The sequence below is a fragment of the Lepidochelys kempii genome, chromosome 1 (genome assembly GCF_965140285.1).
Source record: "Lepidochelys kempii isolate rLepKem1 chromosome 1, rLepKem1.hap1, whole genome shotgun sequence".
Classification (NCBI taxonomy): Eukaryota; Metazoa; Chordata; order Testudines; family Cheloniidae; genus Lepidochelys; species Lepidochelys kempii.
Window position 1 is genome coordinate 307,335,574 of NC_136380.1, and position 19,426 is coordinate 307,354,999.

General features: G+C 40.1%; 1 protein-coding gene and 1 long non-coding RNA gene across 17 annotated transcripts in view; one reads left to right on the forward strand and one right to left on the reverse strand.

Moving 5' to 3' along the window:
• Window positions 1-1,581: 1,581 nt before the first annotated feature.
• ANKRD26 (ankyrin repeat domain 26) overlaps window positions 1,582-19,426 on the reverse strand; it is a 189,839-nt gene continuing 171,994 nt past the window's right edge. For 12 of the 16 annotated variants that reach the window (XM_073328178.2, XM_073328172.2, XM_073328173.2 and 9 more), the window contains 2 exons: window positions 3,709-3,754; window positions 1,582-2,943 (listed from right to left, as the gene is read on the reverse strand). In XM_073328178.2, coding sequence (XP_073184279.2) covers window positions 2,795-2,943; window positions 3,709-3,754 — 195 coding nt within the window. In that variant the 3' untranslated portion in view covers window positions 1,582-2,794. Of the gene's footprint in view, window positions 2,944-3,708; window positions 3,755-8,271; window positions 8,330-12,349; window positions 13,040-16,408; window positions 16,504-19,426 lie in introns of those variants that run through there. The other 4 variants (XM_073328175.2, XR_012156802.2, XR_012156803.2 and 1 more) reach the window with 4 other exon arrangements.
• Window positions 4,202-8,098, forward strand: LOC140905248 (uncharacterized). Its single transcript, XR_012156805.1, has 3 exons — window positions 4,202-4,992; window positions 5,113-5,173; window positions 5,761-8,098. It is a non-coding gene; the product is annotated as an uncharacterized LOC140905248 (long non-coding RNA).

Below are 19,426 nucleotides of genomic sequence, written 5' to 3' on the forward strand. Positions count from 1 at the left end.
CTTGTAGCCCTTGTGGTTGCAAAGAAAACCTCAAAACCCTTAATCAAGTGTAAATGGATGCAGTGTCATCTGCCTGTGTCTGAAGAGAGGCTGATTAATAGCTCTGAGAAGAGTCACTTGCCCCATTCATCTGAATCACAGCCACACGGACTGCAATTCTGTAACTGGTAATTTGGCAGTTTCCTCAAGATGTCACAAAATTAACTGTTTCTGTTTTAGCATCACCTGTTGCTGCACTCAAGACACCTGACATTTTGTTTTGTTACCCTGTACCTTGTCTGTACCTACCTCTTGCTCTGCATCTTTCCATATCACAGGGAATTAACTGGATTACAGTGCATGCTCATGACAATATTCTGTGGACCTAGCGTAGCAGCTGAGGTCTGGGGATCTGGTGAGTACAAGCTTCTCTCTTCAGTAGCACATACGGGAGAAGGAGGTTGTGAGCTGGGTTGCCATGGGAGCTGAAGCCCAACCACCAAGAGAGCATACCAGAACAAATGCTCTAGTCTAAACTAATCATGGTTGAAAAGTATAATGAAGTTTTATGCCAATGATTATTTTCTACTAGAAGCCACAGTGGTGTATGTTTTCATGACGGTGCAGATCATAACAACTGATGTTGATACACAAGAAATTAATGTTACAGTGGAATTTAGGGGTTGCTGCTGTGGAATTTTGTCCCATTGTGTCATGGAATACAAATGGCTCTGGTTAGCTGAAGGGTTTGATGGCTGATTGCTAAGAGATTACCAATTTAGGATACTCAATTTCATATTAGGGGCATTTAGGGAAGACTCCAGAGCCAAAAATGATTTCGATTTTTGAGTTGTAGTTTGAGGTTGGGTTCCTAGTGCTTTCCCTTAAAGATGTGTTGTTGGGGGAAGGGATGTAATTTCAGTGAGAGCTGCTGGGAGTGCTGAATACTTTGGAAAAAATCAGGTCATTTATTTAGAAGTCTAATTTTCGGGGCACCCATTTTTGAGTCTTGGCTGGGGTATCTAGAGGTGGTAGATAATGAGCTGGATCCTCAGCTGCTGTAAATCAGCATAGTTCCATTAAAGTCAATAGGACGGTGCTGAACGACACCAGCAAAGGATCTGCTGCAATACCTCCCCTAAACTGTATGAGGTTTTAAAAGGCAACTTGCTCAGGGTGAGTGGAAGTTTTATATGGGATATTGAACTCAATCGGAACCATTCTCTCTGGCCCACTGAGCTGCTGTTCCTTCAATCAGAAGGAAGGAGAAGACCAGAGAGAAAGGAGTATGTGGATAAGCATGGATATGGGTGTGTAGGAAAGAGAGGCATGGGACTGACATTTTGTGGGGAGACAGGAGAGACAGAAGTATTAGAAATGAGATCAGTTGTGAGGCTTGGGCAGAAGACAGGAGAGGGAATAAAGGGATGGCAGGAGAAGGACGGAAAGAAAGAGCAGACACGGAAACCAACACAGAGAATGATGCGCACAAGTATAGTCAGGAAGAGAAGCAATGTAAAACAAAAAGTGAGACATGTTACATTTAAAAATTTATTGAACAGCTGATATGGAATATTTTACAAGTAAAGACAATATACCAACTGTACAAAACTGTTTTATTCCTTTAAAACTGTTAAGAGACATGGTGGCACAGGTTTTTTCCACCCAGGCTAGTTAGCTTAGTTCTTGGAATAGTGGGTACAGGACAAATTTTTCATGTCCTGCTCATCTCAGTATAATCATTGTTCATGTTTTCTCTAGTGGGGATTTCTTCCTCCATTTCACCATCTTGAACCACAACATTAGTGACTTTTAAAGATATTTAATGGCAGAAATATGGGTCTTCAGTAACAATGGATGAATCGCTGGAATAAGTAAAACTGTCTTGATCATTGAAACAGACTCGCTGTAAGTCCAGTCTACTAGATTTATGATCAAGGGGTCTTCTGATTTTAGTAATAATGCAAAACTTAGCTTTTCCGTGCACCAACTTTGGAAAATATCAAGAAAATTGGAGGTAGGCGCACACAAAATATATATAGTTTTACTCTATTTCATCTACAGAAGAGTTGTACTTATAACATAGCAGTGATCTACTAACAACTCAGAATGCCCCAAGTTGCTGTATTATTCAATTAAAAATTCAGTGCATTGTATTGATAAGTTCCTCTACCATATAAAACACACACTACAAATCTCTTGGCACTATTACAGATATGTAGTATTTTTTAAACTCAAACACAATGGAATAAAAGCAAAAACAAATTAGGCAAGTGCCTAATTCTGCAAACCTAATATAGGCAAATCTTACAGTGAATCAACAGAAGTTTTCCCTGTGTCAGGACTACAGAACTGGGCACAAAACAGATGCATCAGATCTGAACAGGCTAATGGGCTACTTAAGAGAACATTTAAAAACATAAAATACATGTAAAAGAGAAAACACAAAACAAAATTCAGGAAATGCTTTGGTTAAAATACATCAGAGAAAATGAATGGGACAAGACTCAGAACAGCTATTGTAACAACTAACATTCTGGCAGTTCTGTCAAACTCAAGAACACTGCACTGTATTTCCTTTGCTAGTTACAAATGAAAACAAGGTATGGCTTATATATTTAATTTAAAAGGAGACTATATAACTATGTGCTGTTTCTCCAGAGAGAAGTGCAATGTGCCTGATATTTATAAAATACCTTTATAGTTTATATTTAAATTGTAATTAAGATTTTTCACATCTGAACCCATTTAATGGGAAACCATTAAAATATTATGTAAACAAAGTCATTTTCACAAACTTGCTTTAATGTTTTGTTCAAATCATATAATTTTTCTTTAATACATCTAGATACTGCTGTGTTGCCCTGGAAACCGGATCCTGATCCACATTTAGATTTTTTGAAGATCCATCAGTAGATCCTACAGGAGAGACTCTTACAGACCCATTTTCAAGTTCAGCTGTGGCTAGAAAGAACAAGAAAAACAAATGACCATATATGTTCTGTGTTATGTTGTGTGATAGTTTTACAGTAGGCTTTGTCATAAACCCATTGAATTTTTTCCACTGACAGCGGTGGACATTGTGTCAGGTCCAGAGACAGCAGATATACATTTTAAATCAATACAATGGAAACACGATGAAAATTACATAAAAGGGATATTCACAAAGGAAGGGACCAGATTTTTTAATTATATAAGCAATACATTAGCCTTTTTGCTAATCAGTAAATAACTGTTAGTATTTCAAGGGCTATTGAAAATCATAGGTCAAATCCATAGATGCTCTAAGCACACCAAATTCCAATAAAGACAACGGAATGACAATTGCTTATTCTAGTGATACATTTGGAAGAATATGAATTATATACAATAATACTGATTAAAATATGTGTGAGAGGAGAAGTGATTTTTAAAGTTTGTGAAAAATCTTAAAAGAGGATTTACTGTATTTGTGTTAATCCTATGTGTATGGTATTTGGGAATTCCTGCAAAACTGACTTCAGATTAAGACTTTTTTTTGTGGGGGAATTACATAATATTCTGTACAGCACTTTGGTAAGTGGGCAGTCCTTGCAAATTTTTTTTTACCAAATTTGAAAATTAGTAGAAACAGCAATGGTGTATGACATAATAGCTTAATACTATTTTTGAATTATAACTATATCATAAATTATATTTAGTAACACACAGTTTTTGAAAAAAAAATGTTAACATGCTCTAACAAATTACCTTGGTCAAGTTCTTTAGTGATACTTTTTTCTAGTTCCTGCTGCATCTGAAATTAAATATTAACAATATTTTACATATAAACAGTTTAGGGTAGTTAGTGTCACAAAAATATTGCTATATATTTAAAAACAGAGTGTTACTAAAAGTGAAACTGAAATCCTGAACAGAGATTTAGTTTTGTTTTGGAGAAAATCTTGATTAGCTGAGTCTTCATATTCTGATGGTTGAACAATATCAGCAGCATCGTAAAACAATCTATACCTTCATAGACATCATAGAAATGTAGGGCTGGAAGGGACCTCAAGAGGTCATCAAGTCCAGCCTCCTGCATTGAGTCAGGACCAAATAAACTAGACCATCTCAACTGACTAGACAGTTACTAATTAGCCTCTTTTGTCCCTGTGAAGTATTTTTACAAACTATAATTCACTACTCTATAGCTCAGAAGAGTGTTGGACTCTTGGCTTTTACTCCCCTTCATGTACATGCTGCTTAATAAACCGTCCTTACTAGTTGTTGGCTTATTAATGTATTTAACTAATGATAAATGATTCATAATTTAGTAGTTAAACACATACAAACAAGCACAATCAATTAATAATGGAGGGCTAAATTCTATCTTCAGATATGTGAATAAAACCACAATTAAATTCAGCGGTGGATATATGTATCTAATTCTAAGTTTGACCTGTTAAAAATATGAGGCCCAGTCCTGCAACCCAATGAAGTTACTGTTGCATGAATAAGTTTTTGCAAGATTGAGTCCTTAAATTGTGTATAAAAATAAAGTATCAGTATTTAATTTAGCTGCTATAAAAATGTACAATATCAGTTTACTGCAAGGCCCTCAGATCACACTGAGGACCTTCTCTCTATCTTTGTGGAAAGATGCAGCACTCATCTCTTTTTGTCATCCTTCTCCTAAGGATGGTGAAATGATGGTTATGGGATCAGAGAACAAGTTCTGCACCTTTGTATTAAGTGGCTTAAATTGACTAGGAGAAACGGAAAGGTGTGTTCCTCTCTCAAGGGAATTAGTTACTGTCACTTTTACAGTTCTGATTGCAAGCTCTTTCTAAGCATTTTGTTTATTCATACCCATGGTACTGTGTAAGTTATTGTTATTTATAACTTGTATTTCTGTAGTGTCCACAATAGACTTTTCATTAAGACAGTCAATGACCTGAAGAATTTAAAATCTAAACAGACAAGACACAACAACAGCCAGCATATAAGAAAGCATAATTTCTAAATATATGGAGCTAGCACACAGATATAACAGTGGTGAGTACCTCATGAACAGTAATTAATACTTTTACAAATGATGAGTTTTACCCGTTCAGTATACTGACAAACAAATCGAAGAATTTAAATACTGGTTAATATCCTTTTTTTCTTTACAAGGTTAATTTACTCACCAGTTCAGCATTTTGGGATGAAGAAACTGCTTCAGTAAAGGAGTAAGGTAAGACACAATTGGGGAAAGCGTAAGAACAGAAAGAGAGCACAGAGTCTGACTGGTACTGAGTGGCAAGGCAAACTGTTTAGAGTGCAAATGGGTGCCTTCTATTGGATTTACGGGATAACTGGAATCAAATTAAGAAGCATGCCAATGGAAAGAACCATCAGGAAGCCAAGGTGGGGGAAATTCTGAACCTTAATGGGTAAAGAAGGGAACAGGAGAAAAGGAGCCCCTAAATCCCAAAGCTCCAAATTATGTATGGCCAGGAAAAACAGCAGCAAAGCCCTGGGAAGGAAAAGGCTATTAGGGTTGACGGGGAGAAGCTGAAGGAGCAGAAGACAGCAAGAAGTGGGGAGTCAAACAGCCCACCATGGGAGGAGACTAGCCAGGATCCCTGGGAAAGGAGAAGTTATGCAGTCTGAAAAAGTACATCCACAATCTGTTTCTGGAGCCTGCACAAACAGGTGCATGGCGTACACAGATTACTGAGTATCTGCTCTACTGGTATAGAATCATCAGTCAGGATCCTCCTTGGCCTTCCCTTGACCCATTTCATCCTATTTATACCTCTTCTTTTTTTTCTCCCAAAGCCTGAAGTCATCCCTCTTATTCTCATCCATATCTGTCAAAGAGGGACCAAATGGAAAGAAAAAGCTGAGAAGAGATGGCTAAGAGTTGTGTTTCACACTTCCAGAAAAGGAAGCAAAGAATACTAGGGTGGTCAGGAGTCAACCTACATATATCTTGGGCATTATTTTTGATTCACCTCTCCTCTGTCAGGAAGACTCTGATTCTCTTGTGCCTTTCTCAGCTCCTATTGTGGACTGTCCTCAAGCGAGATCAGGGAACTCTTTTTTAACTTTATCATGAACCTGTGTGACTGAAGTATCGAGAGAGTCACCTGGGTCACTTCCGATGAGGTTCCTGGGGATGATCCTCTAATGAGCATGTCATTTAAGAATTATTACAGATGAGTCCCTAAACTCACATGATTTATTATCAGTGTCAGTACCTTTATGAACCTGAGTAGAGACAGATGACAGATAAAAGGAGTAATACTTTGTATTTTTAGTGACTACTTCTGTAGGGAGGGAACAAAAAAATTGAAGAAATTGTTAGTGATGGAAGCAGAGTGGAATATGCAGCTAAGCTTCTGTCAGGCCTGCTGGAGAGATTGTAAAAAATAATGGAAGCTAAAATCTGATCCTGAATTTAATTCTTCGTTGACCTGTTCAGCCTCTTGAGGTCTAAGATGGTTTGGATTCTTCCTGATCTTTCCCTTATTATGAAGAATATGGACTAGAACCCTGAAAACATTTGCTCTTGAGAGAGAGGCTCTACTACTCATAACTCTGGGAGATGAGAGATTTACTTCAGGATGGCTTGCTGTGTCTTAAGGCTGCAGAATGGATAAAGATGTAGAAGAGCCTGGAGCACCAGAGATTATCAGTATTGTACTCTAATGTTGACTGGAACCATGTGTCTAAGTGCCCCCCAGGAGTATTTCTGGGTGGAATCAGGCACAGTTGCATCCATACTGACTGTTTGGATTGGAAACAAGGGCTAAACTTGTTCCCTGATCAGGACTTGTCTGTGGGTTACTGGTTAACTGTTTACCCTGGAATAAGAGAAGTCCCTTATCTGGTGGCCTGTGTTGTGGGTAGCAATGAAAGGAGCCTTTGTATAAGGACTGTAGTCATTTTATCTTTTCTGGTGTAGAGAATAAATACTTTCACTTCCACCTTATCCCAGTGTCTACCTAAACAGGATTCCCACCTGAGACCTTTGAGGCACAGAGGGATTTGCTTTGAATAGTTTTGCACAGCCTTTTGCTGCCAGCTTCATGGAGTCCATGGATCCATCTGCCACAAATGTAGTTGCTAGGGATAGTTTCTTCAGTGTTGACTCGACCTTGTCATGGGCTTCTGGTGGTCCAAGCTTTTCAACTCACTGCACCAGGACATCATGGGTCTAGTGAAGAATATGCTTGCGAATGAGTGTCTATGGGTTTATCTACACAGCAATTAAAAACCTGCCAAGTGGGAGGGTCTCAGAGCTTGGGCTGCAGCCTGAGCCTGAAGATCCACACCGTAATTAAACATCCCCTCAGCCTGAGCCTTTTGAGCCTGAGTCAGCTGGCACAGGCCACCCTTGGGTGTCTAATTGCAGTGTAGACATACTCTATGGATCACTGATGAAATTTCCAAGTCCTATCTAAGGGTAGCGTCCATCTTCTTATCTGCAATGTTTTTTGGGAAGATATAACGGTTGGTAAGATTAGCACAAATTTTTACTTGGGGAGTTTCTGTTAATCAGCTTTAGGGAGAATAAAGAACCTTTGGCTTTTAAGATCCTATGAAACTCCAGGGTTTGTTGACAGCTTTTTTTGTCTTCGGTTGGGAGTTTCTTATTTTTCCCCAGGAAAGAGGAGTGGAGGATGAAAAGGAAGTGAGAAAACTATTAACATCAAGAAAAAATGAAAAACTAAACTATAAAAAATACAAACTTAAATGATAAAGTAAGTATTGAGGTCTAGACTGATAGGCAAAAAGGAAATGAAAGGGTCATCATATACAATATATACAGTACTGTAGCATGACACTAGTCCATACACATTAAATGCATGACTGATGGACTTTTCCTGGATTCAGTGGATTAGATAACTATAAGGCAGTCCTTATGAGGAACGCCAAGAGTGGATTTTAGAGAAGAAAGACTAAGTTGGAAAACAACTTTTTACCTAAAAGATAAAAAAAATATATCCACCAACCCCTGCTGTTTAAAGACAGCCATGATTCAAATACAATAAATATGATTCTGCACATTCCATTTTTCAATACTGATCAATAGTATCATTTTAGATGTTTCATTGTTACACACAAATACATAAAACACAGCAGTACTGTCTTGCTAATTTAAATAATTATGCTATTCACTTTTGTAAAGTATAACAAAAGTATAAACTAAGTTTTAAAATTTGCAATATGATGACAATCCAGACAAAACCTGTTCTTAATTGAAATTAAAATTTAAACAATACAAACAGACAAACGTGCCCAGTAAAAACAACTACATTGTATTAAGCAATACTGACTACACACCTTGCCATGTATCTGGTTGCAGAGAAGAGAAGGAAGAAACAGACTTTTGATCAAGGAGCTGAAGAAGTAAGAACAAAAGCCAATAAGTTTATAGGTCTTGGAAGTCAGAACTGAAAAATGACCCATAAATAAATGAAGAAAATAAAATTACTTAGGATTTTTGAATACTATACTACAAGAGAGTGCAGATGGAAAAAGACTGGAAACAGAACTGAAATTTAGAGATAAAGGAGATTCCGCCTACTTCCACAGATTAAAAGATGTGCTTTATAACTATACTGATTCATGCTTAGTGTAGTTGGCAATAGAGATCACTATTGTTTTCCGACGTACACTGTTTATTTTTATTAACTATATTTTAAAATATTCATCTATTAGTTTTATGCATAGCTCTTTGTTTAATGTTTACTAAGGCCTCAATCCTGCAAAGAACTCCACGTGGGCAGATCTCCCCTAAAGTCATCAGAGCTCCCTGAAAGATTGGGGCCTATTGGCTAGAACCTATCCATCCTAGTGAACAGTGTGCAGGTATAGCACTCCATACACAGATCTCCCTCTGCCCCTGCACAAGGGAGGGCAACGCATACTCCTCACTTCCTCCTGGCTACAGAGAAGCTCTGCTGTTGGAGATCCAGAGAGTTAGGAGGAGTTGAGGTGGGCTAGCGAGTTTAAACCTCCCTCCCTTCATAACATTGTAAGTTATCTAAGTTACTACAGATGCAGTTTGCAGTGGATTTCCCAAGTACTTATAGTTGCTGTTTCTTCAGAATAATGTTGTATTTTTAATATGAAAACTGTATGTTATTTATCTGTAATTTTCTATTTAAGGCCGACCAATGTGTACATATTTTTTTGTTTCCTTTTCAAAAAGGTTTTATATGCAGTGTTTACATTTTGAGGTTACTGATGAATATAGTATTTATTCTGGGTCAGTGTTAAGGGGGCTGTGATTTGATTAAATATGCTTTTAAAAATACTTGATATGAATAATGAGTTTATATTTCTTCTGTACCCAGCATCAGATTTATGAGGTTCTTAATTAATAATTTCTTTGGTTTTAAGTGCTTCGGTTTTTAGATGATGTGACAGGTAACTATCTTGTTATCTTTTCTTTTGTGTAGGTAAATGAAAAGACCATTTACATTTTTTTTTATTTAGTGCGCTGGACAAGGTCACCAAATTATTAAAGGAGTGGCTAGCACTGAGCAAACTAATAATGGCTTCTGAAGAATAATGTCTCATTCAGTTGCATCTGGCAGTATATTTCCATTCTGTATATTGTTGAGACAGTCACGGATGCATGCACAGCATAGCCTACCTTCACTGAATGTTCGTAAAAAGTGCCAAAAAGTTGACACATTAAGTATCAATTTCAAGGCTGAAACCTAGGTATCTTCATTAAAGAATCAATGCCTAACACATTAGGAGACTCTTCTTCCCTGCCAAGTCACTGAATCTCTCTGTTGTGCTTTAGTTGCCCCATCTTAAAAATGTGTTTAATAATGCTTTGTATGTACATACAACACTTGTTCATCCATACATCTCAAAGCCCTTTACACATAGCTGATTGAGCATTATCGTTAAGGCTACATTTTAGTCAGAGGTATTTTTAGTAAAATCATGGAGCGGTCATGGGCACTAAACAAAAATTCATTTTACTGTATAGTCCTAACTAAACCTTGTGGGGACAAGCGACCATGGGGGCAATGCAGGTGCTGGGGTGTGTGCCGCAGGTACTCAAGGGGGCGCAGCCTGGGGGGCGCCACAGGTACTTGAGGGGGCAGGTGCCGCGGGTGCTTGGCAGAGGTGGGGTTTGGTAGGGCTAGGGCAGGTTCCCTACCCAGCTCCTGGGAAGTGGTGACCTCCAGCTCCTAGCTCCACATGCTGCCTCTACTCCACCCCAAGCCCCGGTTCTGCAGCTCCCATTGGCTGGGAACCGCGGCCAATGGGAGCTGTGGGTGGAGGCAGCACATGAAGCTAGGAGCTGAGGGAGAGGAGTTCCTGTCGGCCTTCCAGAGAACCTCCACCAGGTAAGTACTGCCCCACACCCCAATCCCTAGCCACATGGGACTGTTGCAGAAGTCATGGAGGTCACGGCATCTCTGACTTCCGTGACCTCCATGACAGGAGTCTTAATCATCATCTTCAATTTACTGGTGACCTGAGCAACCACTTTTGGAACAGTGTGTATGAGAGGCATGTAAGAATGTGTACCGTTTCTTTAAATCTGTGGAGGAATCTTGGAAGGTCAGAATTTGGGGAGGATTGTAGGAAGAAGCTCAACAGAAAAGAAGACAAACACAGGGTAGCTGTAAGATTAGTCCAATTTTCCTTGTTTAGTGTTAGAAGAAACCAACTATTTTACCACATCCCAAAGTCTCTTTCCACTTTTGAAAAATCACCCAAGGATGTTGACAAAAAATATCTTCTATTGCCACTAACTGCTGCCTCAAAACAGCTCAGCTGATAGAGAATTCATATCTGATTTTCAAATAGCACCACTTTTTAAAACATTTTATCATTCTTGTCCTTGAATGCTATTTCTTGCATAAACCAATGTCAAAATCTACTTAAGCTTCGATTTTTGTGAGGTAATGTAGACATATACAAAGAAAAACACTTTTCTGAAGTTTCAGAAGGGCATTGTTAAGACATTTTAAATTTCTTGAGATTAAAACAATCAAAACCGTCAGAAAAAGTTCTAGCTGAAAATGGAACTTAATCTTAAAAAATCTCTAAGTATGGAAAATTCTCTTCTTTGCATTAGAAAAGGGGTTAAAAATCAATCAGAATGGGACTGTGGTTGTAATCTCTAAACCATGAGGAGGCTATCACTTCAAAAGAATAATGAACACTTGTGGAGCTCAGACTGGAATTCTGCTTGGCTACAGAAACACAGGATCTAACACTTGAGCTAAGGAAAATATCAGTTTGCTGCCATCTAGAGAAATACCATTATGTTTTAAGCTACAACCAGAAAAAAAAAATGCAACATGCTTTACTCCACAGGACAGTACCCAAGTCTGTTTCCACTTTAGTCTACATGAAAGAACTCACATTGATAGCAGTAAAAGGATGATTGGGTCCATAACGCACCACGTGGGTGGTGGGTGAACCTCTGCTTTGGAGTGGCTAGTGTGCTGGCGGTGCCCGCTTCTGCCCGAGGCCCTGCCCCCTCTGCATGCTGGAGCTCCAACCTCCTCCCATAACAGGAGAAGCCCTCCTGAGGCCCATCCCCGCGACTGGAGGAGCTCTGTGGCCTGCCCACCCCAGCCACACCAGGCCACTCACCCCCCTGAGCGCCAGTCCGGCCCCAGCCAGGCTGGACCGAGCCCCCGCACCTCCAGACAGGCCAAGCACCCGGCTGAGCCACCCCCCCGACAGGACGGACCCCAGGTCCCCTCAAGTCAGGATGCCAGGCTGAGCAGCCACCCACAACCATGCTGAGCACCAGGCCGGCCCCAGCCACGCTGGCTGGGCGAAGCTGCTGGTCCCCCCCGTGTCCAGCGAAGCGAGCCACCTCACTCCCCCACCATACCTTCCTGCCCACTGCTGGCTAACTGCGTTCCCTCCTCACTCCCCCACCCCCGAGGAGTAGGGATGTGGCGAGCAGCAGCAGGCAGGCAGCAGCAGAAGTTGGGGGCCTTGGGAAAGGGGAAGGGACAGGGCAACCATGGCCCAGGTGTCCAGCAGCAGGTCAGTGGCAGCTGAGCCAGGGAAGGCTTAGAATTCCCTGTCCTATTATACCCGCTGCCCATGATGCTCCACAATAAAAATTGTTAAGAACTTTGCCTTATCTCCAAACATAGGCAGCATATGACTTTTCACAGAGATTTAACAACTGGGAAAGTTTGAAGAGTTAATAACAAGTGGTTTTTGATGCAGAGGGAGAAAAATGTTTTTGTTTTCTGTTAATCTGTAAATCAAGATTTCTGAATTACTTCAGACTGACTGCTGAAAATACAAAAACGGCTTCAAATGATGCAGAGAATCTGAGAACTTGTGTCTTGTTTATTGTACACCATTCATTCTTTATAGTGAATAAGGCAGGAGTCAGGCAGAAGAGAAGGTTACTCACCGTGTGCAGTAACTGAAGTTCTTTGAGATGTGTGTCCCTCTGGGTGCTCCACTTCAGGTGTCGGTGCATCACAGCGCCGTTGATTGGAGATTTTCAGTAGCAGTATCTGTTCGGGGTCCGCATGTGCAGTAGCAGTCTCACGGTGCCGCTGGTGCCTCATCTAGCACGCACATGGCCTGACCCCTTCAGTTCCTTCTTTACCATGGAGTGTTTAGTTGTACTCCAAAGTAGAGGGGAGGAGAGTGGGTAGTGGAGCACCCCCAGGGACACACATCTTGAAGAACTTCAGTTACTGCACAAGGTGAGTAACCTTCTCTTTGAGTGCTGTCCCTGTGGGTGCTCCACTTCAGGTGAATGTAGAACAGTGCCCTCATGAGGATGGACGGGGCTTTGGAGTTGAGTTCGTTGCTGAAGCTAGTACCGTGAGACCTTGTCTTGTGTCTGAACTTAAGCTGAGAGTAATTGCGTAGTGGTTCATGAATGTCTGTTCAGAGGCCCAGGCGGCTGCCCTGCAGATGTCTAGAACGGGCACATTGTGTAGGAATTCTGTGGAGGTAGATAAAGCTCTTGTCGAGTCGGTTCTGATGCCTGGAAGGGCTTCAGTGTTGTGTAGTGAATAGCACATATAGATACAGCTGGATATCCATTTAGATATTCTTTGCGTAGATATGGCAGAGCCCTTCGATCGTTCTGTTATTGACACAAAAAGTCAAGGTGATTTTCAGAAGGGCTTCATTCTGTCCAGACAAAATGCTAAGGCACGGCACACATCCAGTGTGTGCAGGACCACTTCTTGAGTGTTACTGCATGGTTTTGGATGAAATGTAGGTAAGTGAATTGGTTGGTTGAGGTGGAACGAGGAAGATATTTTGGGCATAAACTTAGGATGTGTTCTAAGTGTCACTTTATCTTAGAGGAATATTGTGTATGGGGGGGTGAGCCATGAGAGCCCTTATCTCGCTGACTCTTCGCACCAATGTAATGGCAACAAGGAATGCCACTTTCATAGATAGTAATGAGCATGTGGCTAAAGGTTTGAATGGGGCCCTGGTTAGATTTCTGAGCACCAGATTTAAGTCTCAGGCTGGTGTGGGTTCTAGGATGTCTGGGTACATGTTCTGTATGCCCATTAAAAATCGCTTAGTAATCGGGTGAGTGAATATCAAAGTCCTGTCTACCTGTTGTGAGGCGGCGAGATGAACTCTAAGTGAGCTTGTAGCTCCATCTCAAGCCGAGGATGGCTGAGAAGGAACTGAAGGGGTTGGGGTGTGCACGTGCCAGATGAGGCACCAGCGGCGCCGCAAGACTACTATTGCACACGCACCCCCTGCCCAGACACTGCTACTGAAGATCTCCGATCAACGGCGCCGGGATGCACCAACACCTGTAGTGGAGCACCCACAGGGACAGCACTCAAAGAAAACATAACAGTACGAGATCCTGGGGCCCTAATTCTAGCCTCGTTTTGCCACTGATTTAAAGGGAAGCAAGCTCAAGTTCTATAGTACACATACAGTAACAAACATATGCAGTCTTTTCTTCGGTATTTCTGACTTGAACCCTTTACTCTGAAACTTTAATATCTTAACATCATTGTTCATATGGAATAGATATCTTGTACTTTTACTTCTTCAGAAATGGGTGCAGAAGAAGAATATGGCTTCAAATACGATGCTGAAATACTGGGCTATGAATAGATACCCTCAGTTCTGCACAGCTATGTGAAATATGTATTTTACTCAACTGTTCTCCAGCAATGACTGTACTTATTGCTGATAGTTCTGTTTATTTTTCTGAAGCATGTTTGAAAGAAGAAACTAAGAGGTATAACCCTTTGGAAAAAAACTAACTATTCAGTGATCTGAGATGATCTATGTTGACATTAAAGTGGAGTCAAAGTTGTTCCCTGACCAGTGAATAGATTAAAAGAATCTCGCTAAAAGTTCTGCAGCTTAATGAAAAAGTTAATGAAAGAGAAGACTGATAGACACTGAAGGTTTAAGCTCCTAAGATCAGACTCCTGTTTTGTTAGAATACATGGCAGCTGAAAATCCAACAAAGAAGAAAGTAGAGGATCTACCTTAAAAGAGCTGAGTAAAATGGGAAAACTTGGGAGGCAGCATCACTACAGAGGCAGATGAAAGTATCAAAAAGGAAGAACTGGATGACCTGGAGGACTGGAATAATTGAAATGGGATCAGATTTAATAGTACAAGTGCATGGTCTTGCACTTAGGGACAAATAAGAATTTATCCTATAAACTAGGGACTCATTAGCTGGAAATGACAAAGGAGGAGAAAGATTAGGGTCTATTAGTCAGTCACTGGATGACTGTGGCCCACCAATGTAATGTGCTATAAAAAAGGCAAATGTGATCCCAGGATATATCGGGAAAAATATTTCCAATAGAGACAGGGAAGTATTAATATCATTGTACAAGGCACTGGTAAGACCTCATCTAGAATATCATGTACAATTCTGGTTACCTGTGTTCAAGAAAGATTAATTTAAACTGGAATAGGTGCAGAGAAGGGCTACTGAGATGATCAGGAAATGGACAGCCTATCTTATAAGAGGAGACTAAAAGAGCTTGACTTGTTTAGCCTAACAAAAGAAAGGCTGAGAGGGAATATGACTGCTCTCTGTAAGTACATCGGGGAGCAAACACCAGGGAGACAGAAGAGCTATTGAAGCTAAAGGACCATGTTGGCAAAAGAACAAATGGGTATAAACTGGCAATGAATAAATTTGGGCTAGAAATTAGAGGAAGGTTTCTAACAGTCAGAAAGGGAGTGAGGTTCTGGAACAGCCTTCCAAGAGAACAGTGGGGCAAACAACCTAACTAATTTTAAGATGGAGCTTCATAAATTTATGAACAGGACTATACGACGAGGTTGCCTGCAATAGCTGGGAACTGTACTCGATAATGCAGGAAGTCCCTCCCAGTCCTGTGTTCTTATGGGAAGAGAGGGGAATGGTAAATTACCCATGAATCTAATAGTAGTTCTGCTTACTTTCATCTAGAGAAGGAAATCATCTCTATTAGAATAAAAAAATAATCCTGCCCTGAAAAGGTAAATTTCAGATTTTACTATGGATATGTAGTATGTAAAAGTATGTTTGAACTATCTACAAATATTTGTAGGATGTAATCAATAAACAAGGCTAGAGAGTAACTTTTTAGGATGGTAAAAGGGAATTTAATTTGGAGTTATAGGATGAAATTAAGAGAGGGAAATTTAGGCTGAGTAACAGGAAAACCTTCCTGACAGTAAGACTCTTCCTGATATTCACCTCAAATCTTTTTCCTAATAAGATTATTGAATTTTGTTTTCAAAACTATTTAAGATATTTCAAAAGTAAACCACATAAAGGCACTTGCAAATATATAGTGAAGAACAATCCTCCACTGCCAGCTAGATACAACAAATTACCTAAAAGTAGGCATTTATCTTTAATTGTAAAGAAAAAAATCCAAAATTAAGAATGAGAACATTTAGAAAATGTTTGACATTATTAACCCAACAGCAGAATTAGTTACATTCATGCAACCCTAAGAGATGCCTGGAAAATACCAAACTGTTTTTAAAACTTAAAGGAAATAATTGTTTAGATAATTTCACTGTAATTAATGCAATGTAAAAGCTTCCATCAAAGATGCTGGAACATGACTGCCACACAATTATAGAACCTGGTCTACTGTACTACTAATTAAACTTTAGACCTGGCTTTAGCACCTGAAACTAAAAGGGACTGAAAGTGACAGATTCTTTCTTTTTTTAAACAAATAGGTGGTGTTGCTGAAGTAGAATGAAGAGAGATATTCAGGTATGTAAAGAGCCTATCACAAAGATGAGGTCTTAAAAGTGCCATGCAATAATTAAGCAGCACTGAGGATGCTCACTGCGATTTCGCAAATCTCACATTTTTAGGAAGGCTGGCAATTGATGAATCCTATTGAAAAGGATTACCCATTAGAAAATGCTCTGGGAGGAAATCTCATGAATAGTTAGAATGCTGTGAATGTTCAAGACCTTTGCCATTTTGTGAAATACATACTGAAGGGAAGTTAATCGCCAAAGAAGTTTGCATAAGGGATCTTCAAAACTTCAAATCTTCAAAAGGGATGTTCCTTCTTTCTGAAAACTTTCCACCTAAAATTAGAGTATGGATGACAAAAGGGTTAGTGCTGTATTATCATTTGTACAGATAGGTCTGGAACATCATTCTTAATAGATCAAATTAATGGTGCAAAGAAAGCCAATGACTGACATGTTTCTAGTCAATATTTTATATTCCAGAATGCATGAACAAAAATACTCCAAAATTCCTAGGTGAAGTCAATGAATAACAACAAGAAGTCATCATCTGCCAGAGTCAAAATTGGAGCGTGAAAGGAATACAATTTAAGTCCAGTGTACAGGCTCAGATTGGCTTCTATTTAGTCTCTCAGAGGGCTTGACAGCCTTCTATGAAATAAAGGAGGCTTAATTACATTGGTACCAATGATGTCCCTGAAGGGATTAACAGGGTTCCATGAGGGCATATCTCAGTCCTGTAATTGGCACCATGGCTAGTGCTGGCACCTTTTTCTGTGCTGATGCTGGCTTACTTAGTGCCACTCCCTTGGCACAGAACTGAAGTGCCCTTCCCTTGATGGAATAATTTCTGTTCTCTGAGAGGCAGTGCCTCTATGCTTGCAGCCATGTCTGATCTCTACACGGCCTTTCCTTTCAGCGTCATCCTGGAGTTGGGACACTGGTGCTGGCTCTGATGAAGTCACTGTTGGTGTTGGTGGAGCTTGTCCTAAGGCCAGTGCCAAGTCTGTTGATGATGATACAGAATTGGCAGTGATGCCAAAATGCACCGGGCAATTGGCATCAATGTCACCAGTGTCTGTTTCAACAGTTTTATTCTCAGCCTTTGTTTCACTGCTAGGCCCTGGGGTATTGTGTCTGCTTGGAGTGGCACTCACTGAGGATAAGCCTTTGGGTTCCTTTCAGGTGGATTTCTCCATTGGGTCTAAGGTGACATGCACCAATTGCACAAGTACCAGTAGTTTCAGCAACACCATCCCTCAACTTGTGAGTCCACAACAAGAAGGATTTCAAACTTATCAGGAATGAGGTCTCCCCGCAGACAGAAAAGGCACTGACTGTGTTGATCAACCAGGGGAGTAAGTCCATCGCAGGTTGGGCAGGGCTTAAATCCTGAGTCCACCATGGCAGATGGCATGAGGCACCTTGCCTCACTGTACAGCATGCTATCTTTCTGTTGTTTTTTAAAACGTCCAAATTGGAAAATTAATCAAAGGTAATACTTCTTCACCAAACTAATTCCAAAAGATTAATTTGAAACTAGAGGAAAGTTAACAAGTCAGACACTTGCTAAATCCCATCTCACTTCCATGTGCAATAAGAGAGAACCGAGGAAGGGCAATGGGCTGCTCTGCCCTTTATGTCCTTACACGGGAGCATGAGGCAGCACAGGGTGCATGTGTGGCCCAGATGGACACTGCTATTAATTTTTTTTTTTTTTTAAAGAGTAAGATGCTCCAGGGAAGCCCCAGAAGAAAATGAGATCACAATTACACCAAGCAGCAGGAACAAGGTCAATGTCTTGAGAAGAGGGAGTTTATTTAACACAGAGTTTGCCCTCCCTTCTTTGAAAACAAGTTCTTGAAGATGGAGAGTCTGAAACAGGATGTTTTCCTAGAGGCCAAATCCAAGCAATAATGTGGAGAGTGTGCCAAGTAGCTGCATTTGTCTGGATAGATGAAGATGTCTGTGAGGTAAAATGTGGTAGCAGTCTCACCTTGGATCAAGTAAGCCTTGACAAAGCCTTTGGGCCAGCTGGATCACAGAAATGAGGAATACAATCTGACAGCAATCTAGACCGCATCCTTTTGGTAACAGCATTGCCCAGGGCAAACTGAGCACCCCCTCAAGAAGTGGTCTTCTCCCAGAGACTCAAGGAAACTGGTGTGCTGGTCTTTTACAGATACTTTATTACCACATGGCACATACTGTTTAATGGTAGATATTTTATCTGGATCTGATATGAGATTAGTCAACTTTAAATCAGGAAACTGATTAGAACTAACCAACTTAAAACAGTATTAACACTACTTAAGGTTTTTAAAATATTTTAATTGAAACTACAGCTAACCTACAAACTGACCTGATATAATTCACCATACTGCAGTACAGCTGAAGCAAGTGATCATTTTGAAAACTACTGACTATGGTGGAAGCAGCCCTGGGTCCCCAATATATGGTAACAAACAGATCAGTGAGTTGCTGTTCTTGTATTCTTGATGATTTTGGGATTTGTAGCCCAAGAGTGGAGCTCTGTCAAGACAATTCTTAGTGGAGAAATTATTGTCTGTTGATCTTATTAACTGCCTATTGTTAACAGTGTTCTCAGATCTCAGTACCCGCTGAAAGGGGAAATAATAGAAACTAGTTGATTTGTCATAGCCTCATTTCAGCCAGTAATGAGTTAGTTAATGGAGAAAAAATTCCTATAATTGGTTTAATTTAATTCTTCTAAAATAAGTTATGACCAAAGCATTTAAATACACTATTATAAAAACCCTTAAGGTAAGCAGAGATTAAAGTAAACCAGCAGTGAGCAGCTCACCAATTTTGGTGGCTGTTGTCAAAGATCTCTGTCTCATGCTGCTTTGAGATTGCATTATCTGGTGGTGATGTGATGCACCAAGAGGTAGGACAAGGAATTAATGTCCTCACGCAGGTCAAAGCAGGAAAGAAAGTAGGTGTATTATGAGCACACATGCACATGTGTGCACTGTCAAGAGGGGTGTAGAGGTATATTCCTGGTGCTCCCCTTTTCTGTATCTTATATACACACACACTATAAAATCTAGTAAGACATAAAAAATCACTAACCTAAAAGTTGCCTGTATCTTCTTTTCCTGCTTACATTTCTTTATTCTGATTTTCTCTACTTCCATTTCCACTTTCTTTCCCTTCTCTGTCTTTCTTTTTCTGCTTCTTTAAAAAAACACAACTCTTACCCCTTTTTGTTTAAGCTGGAACAGCATTCTTTTATCTA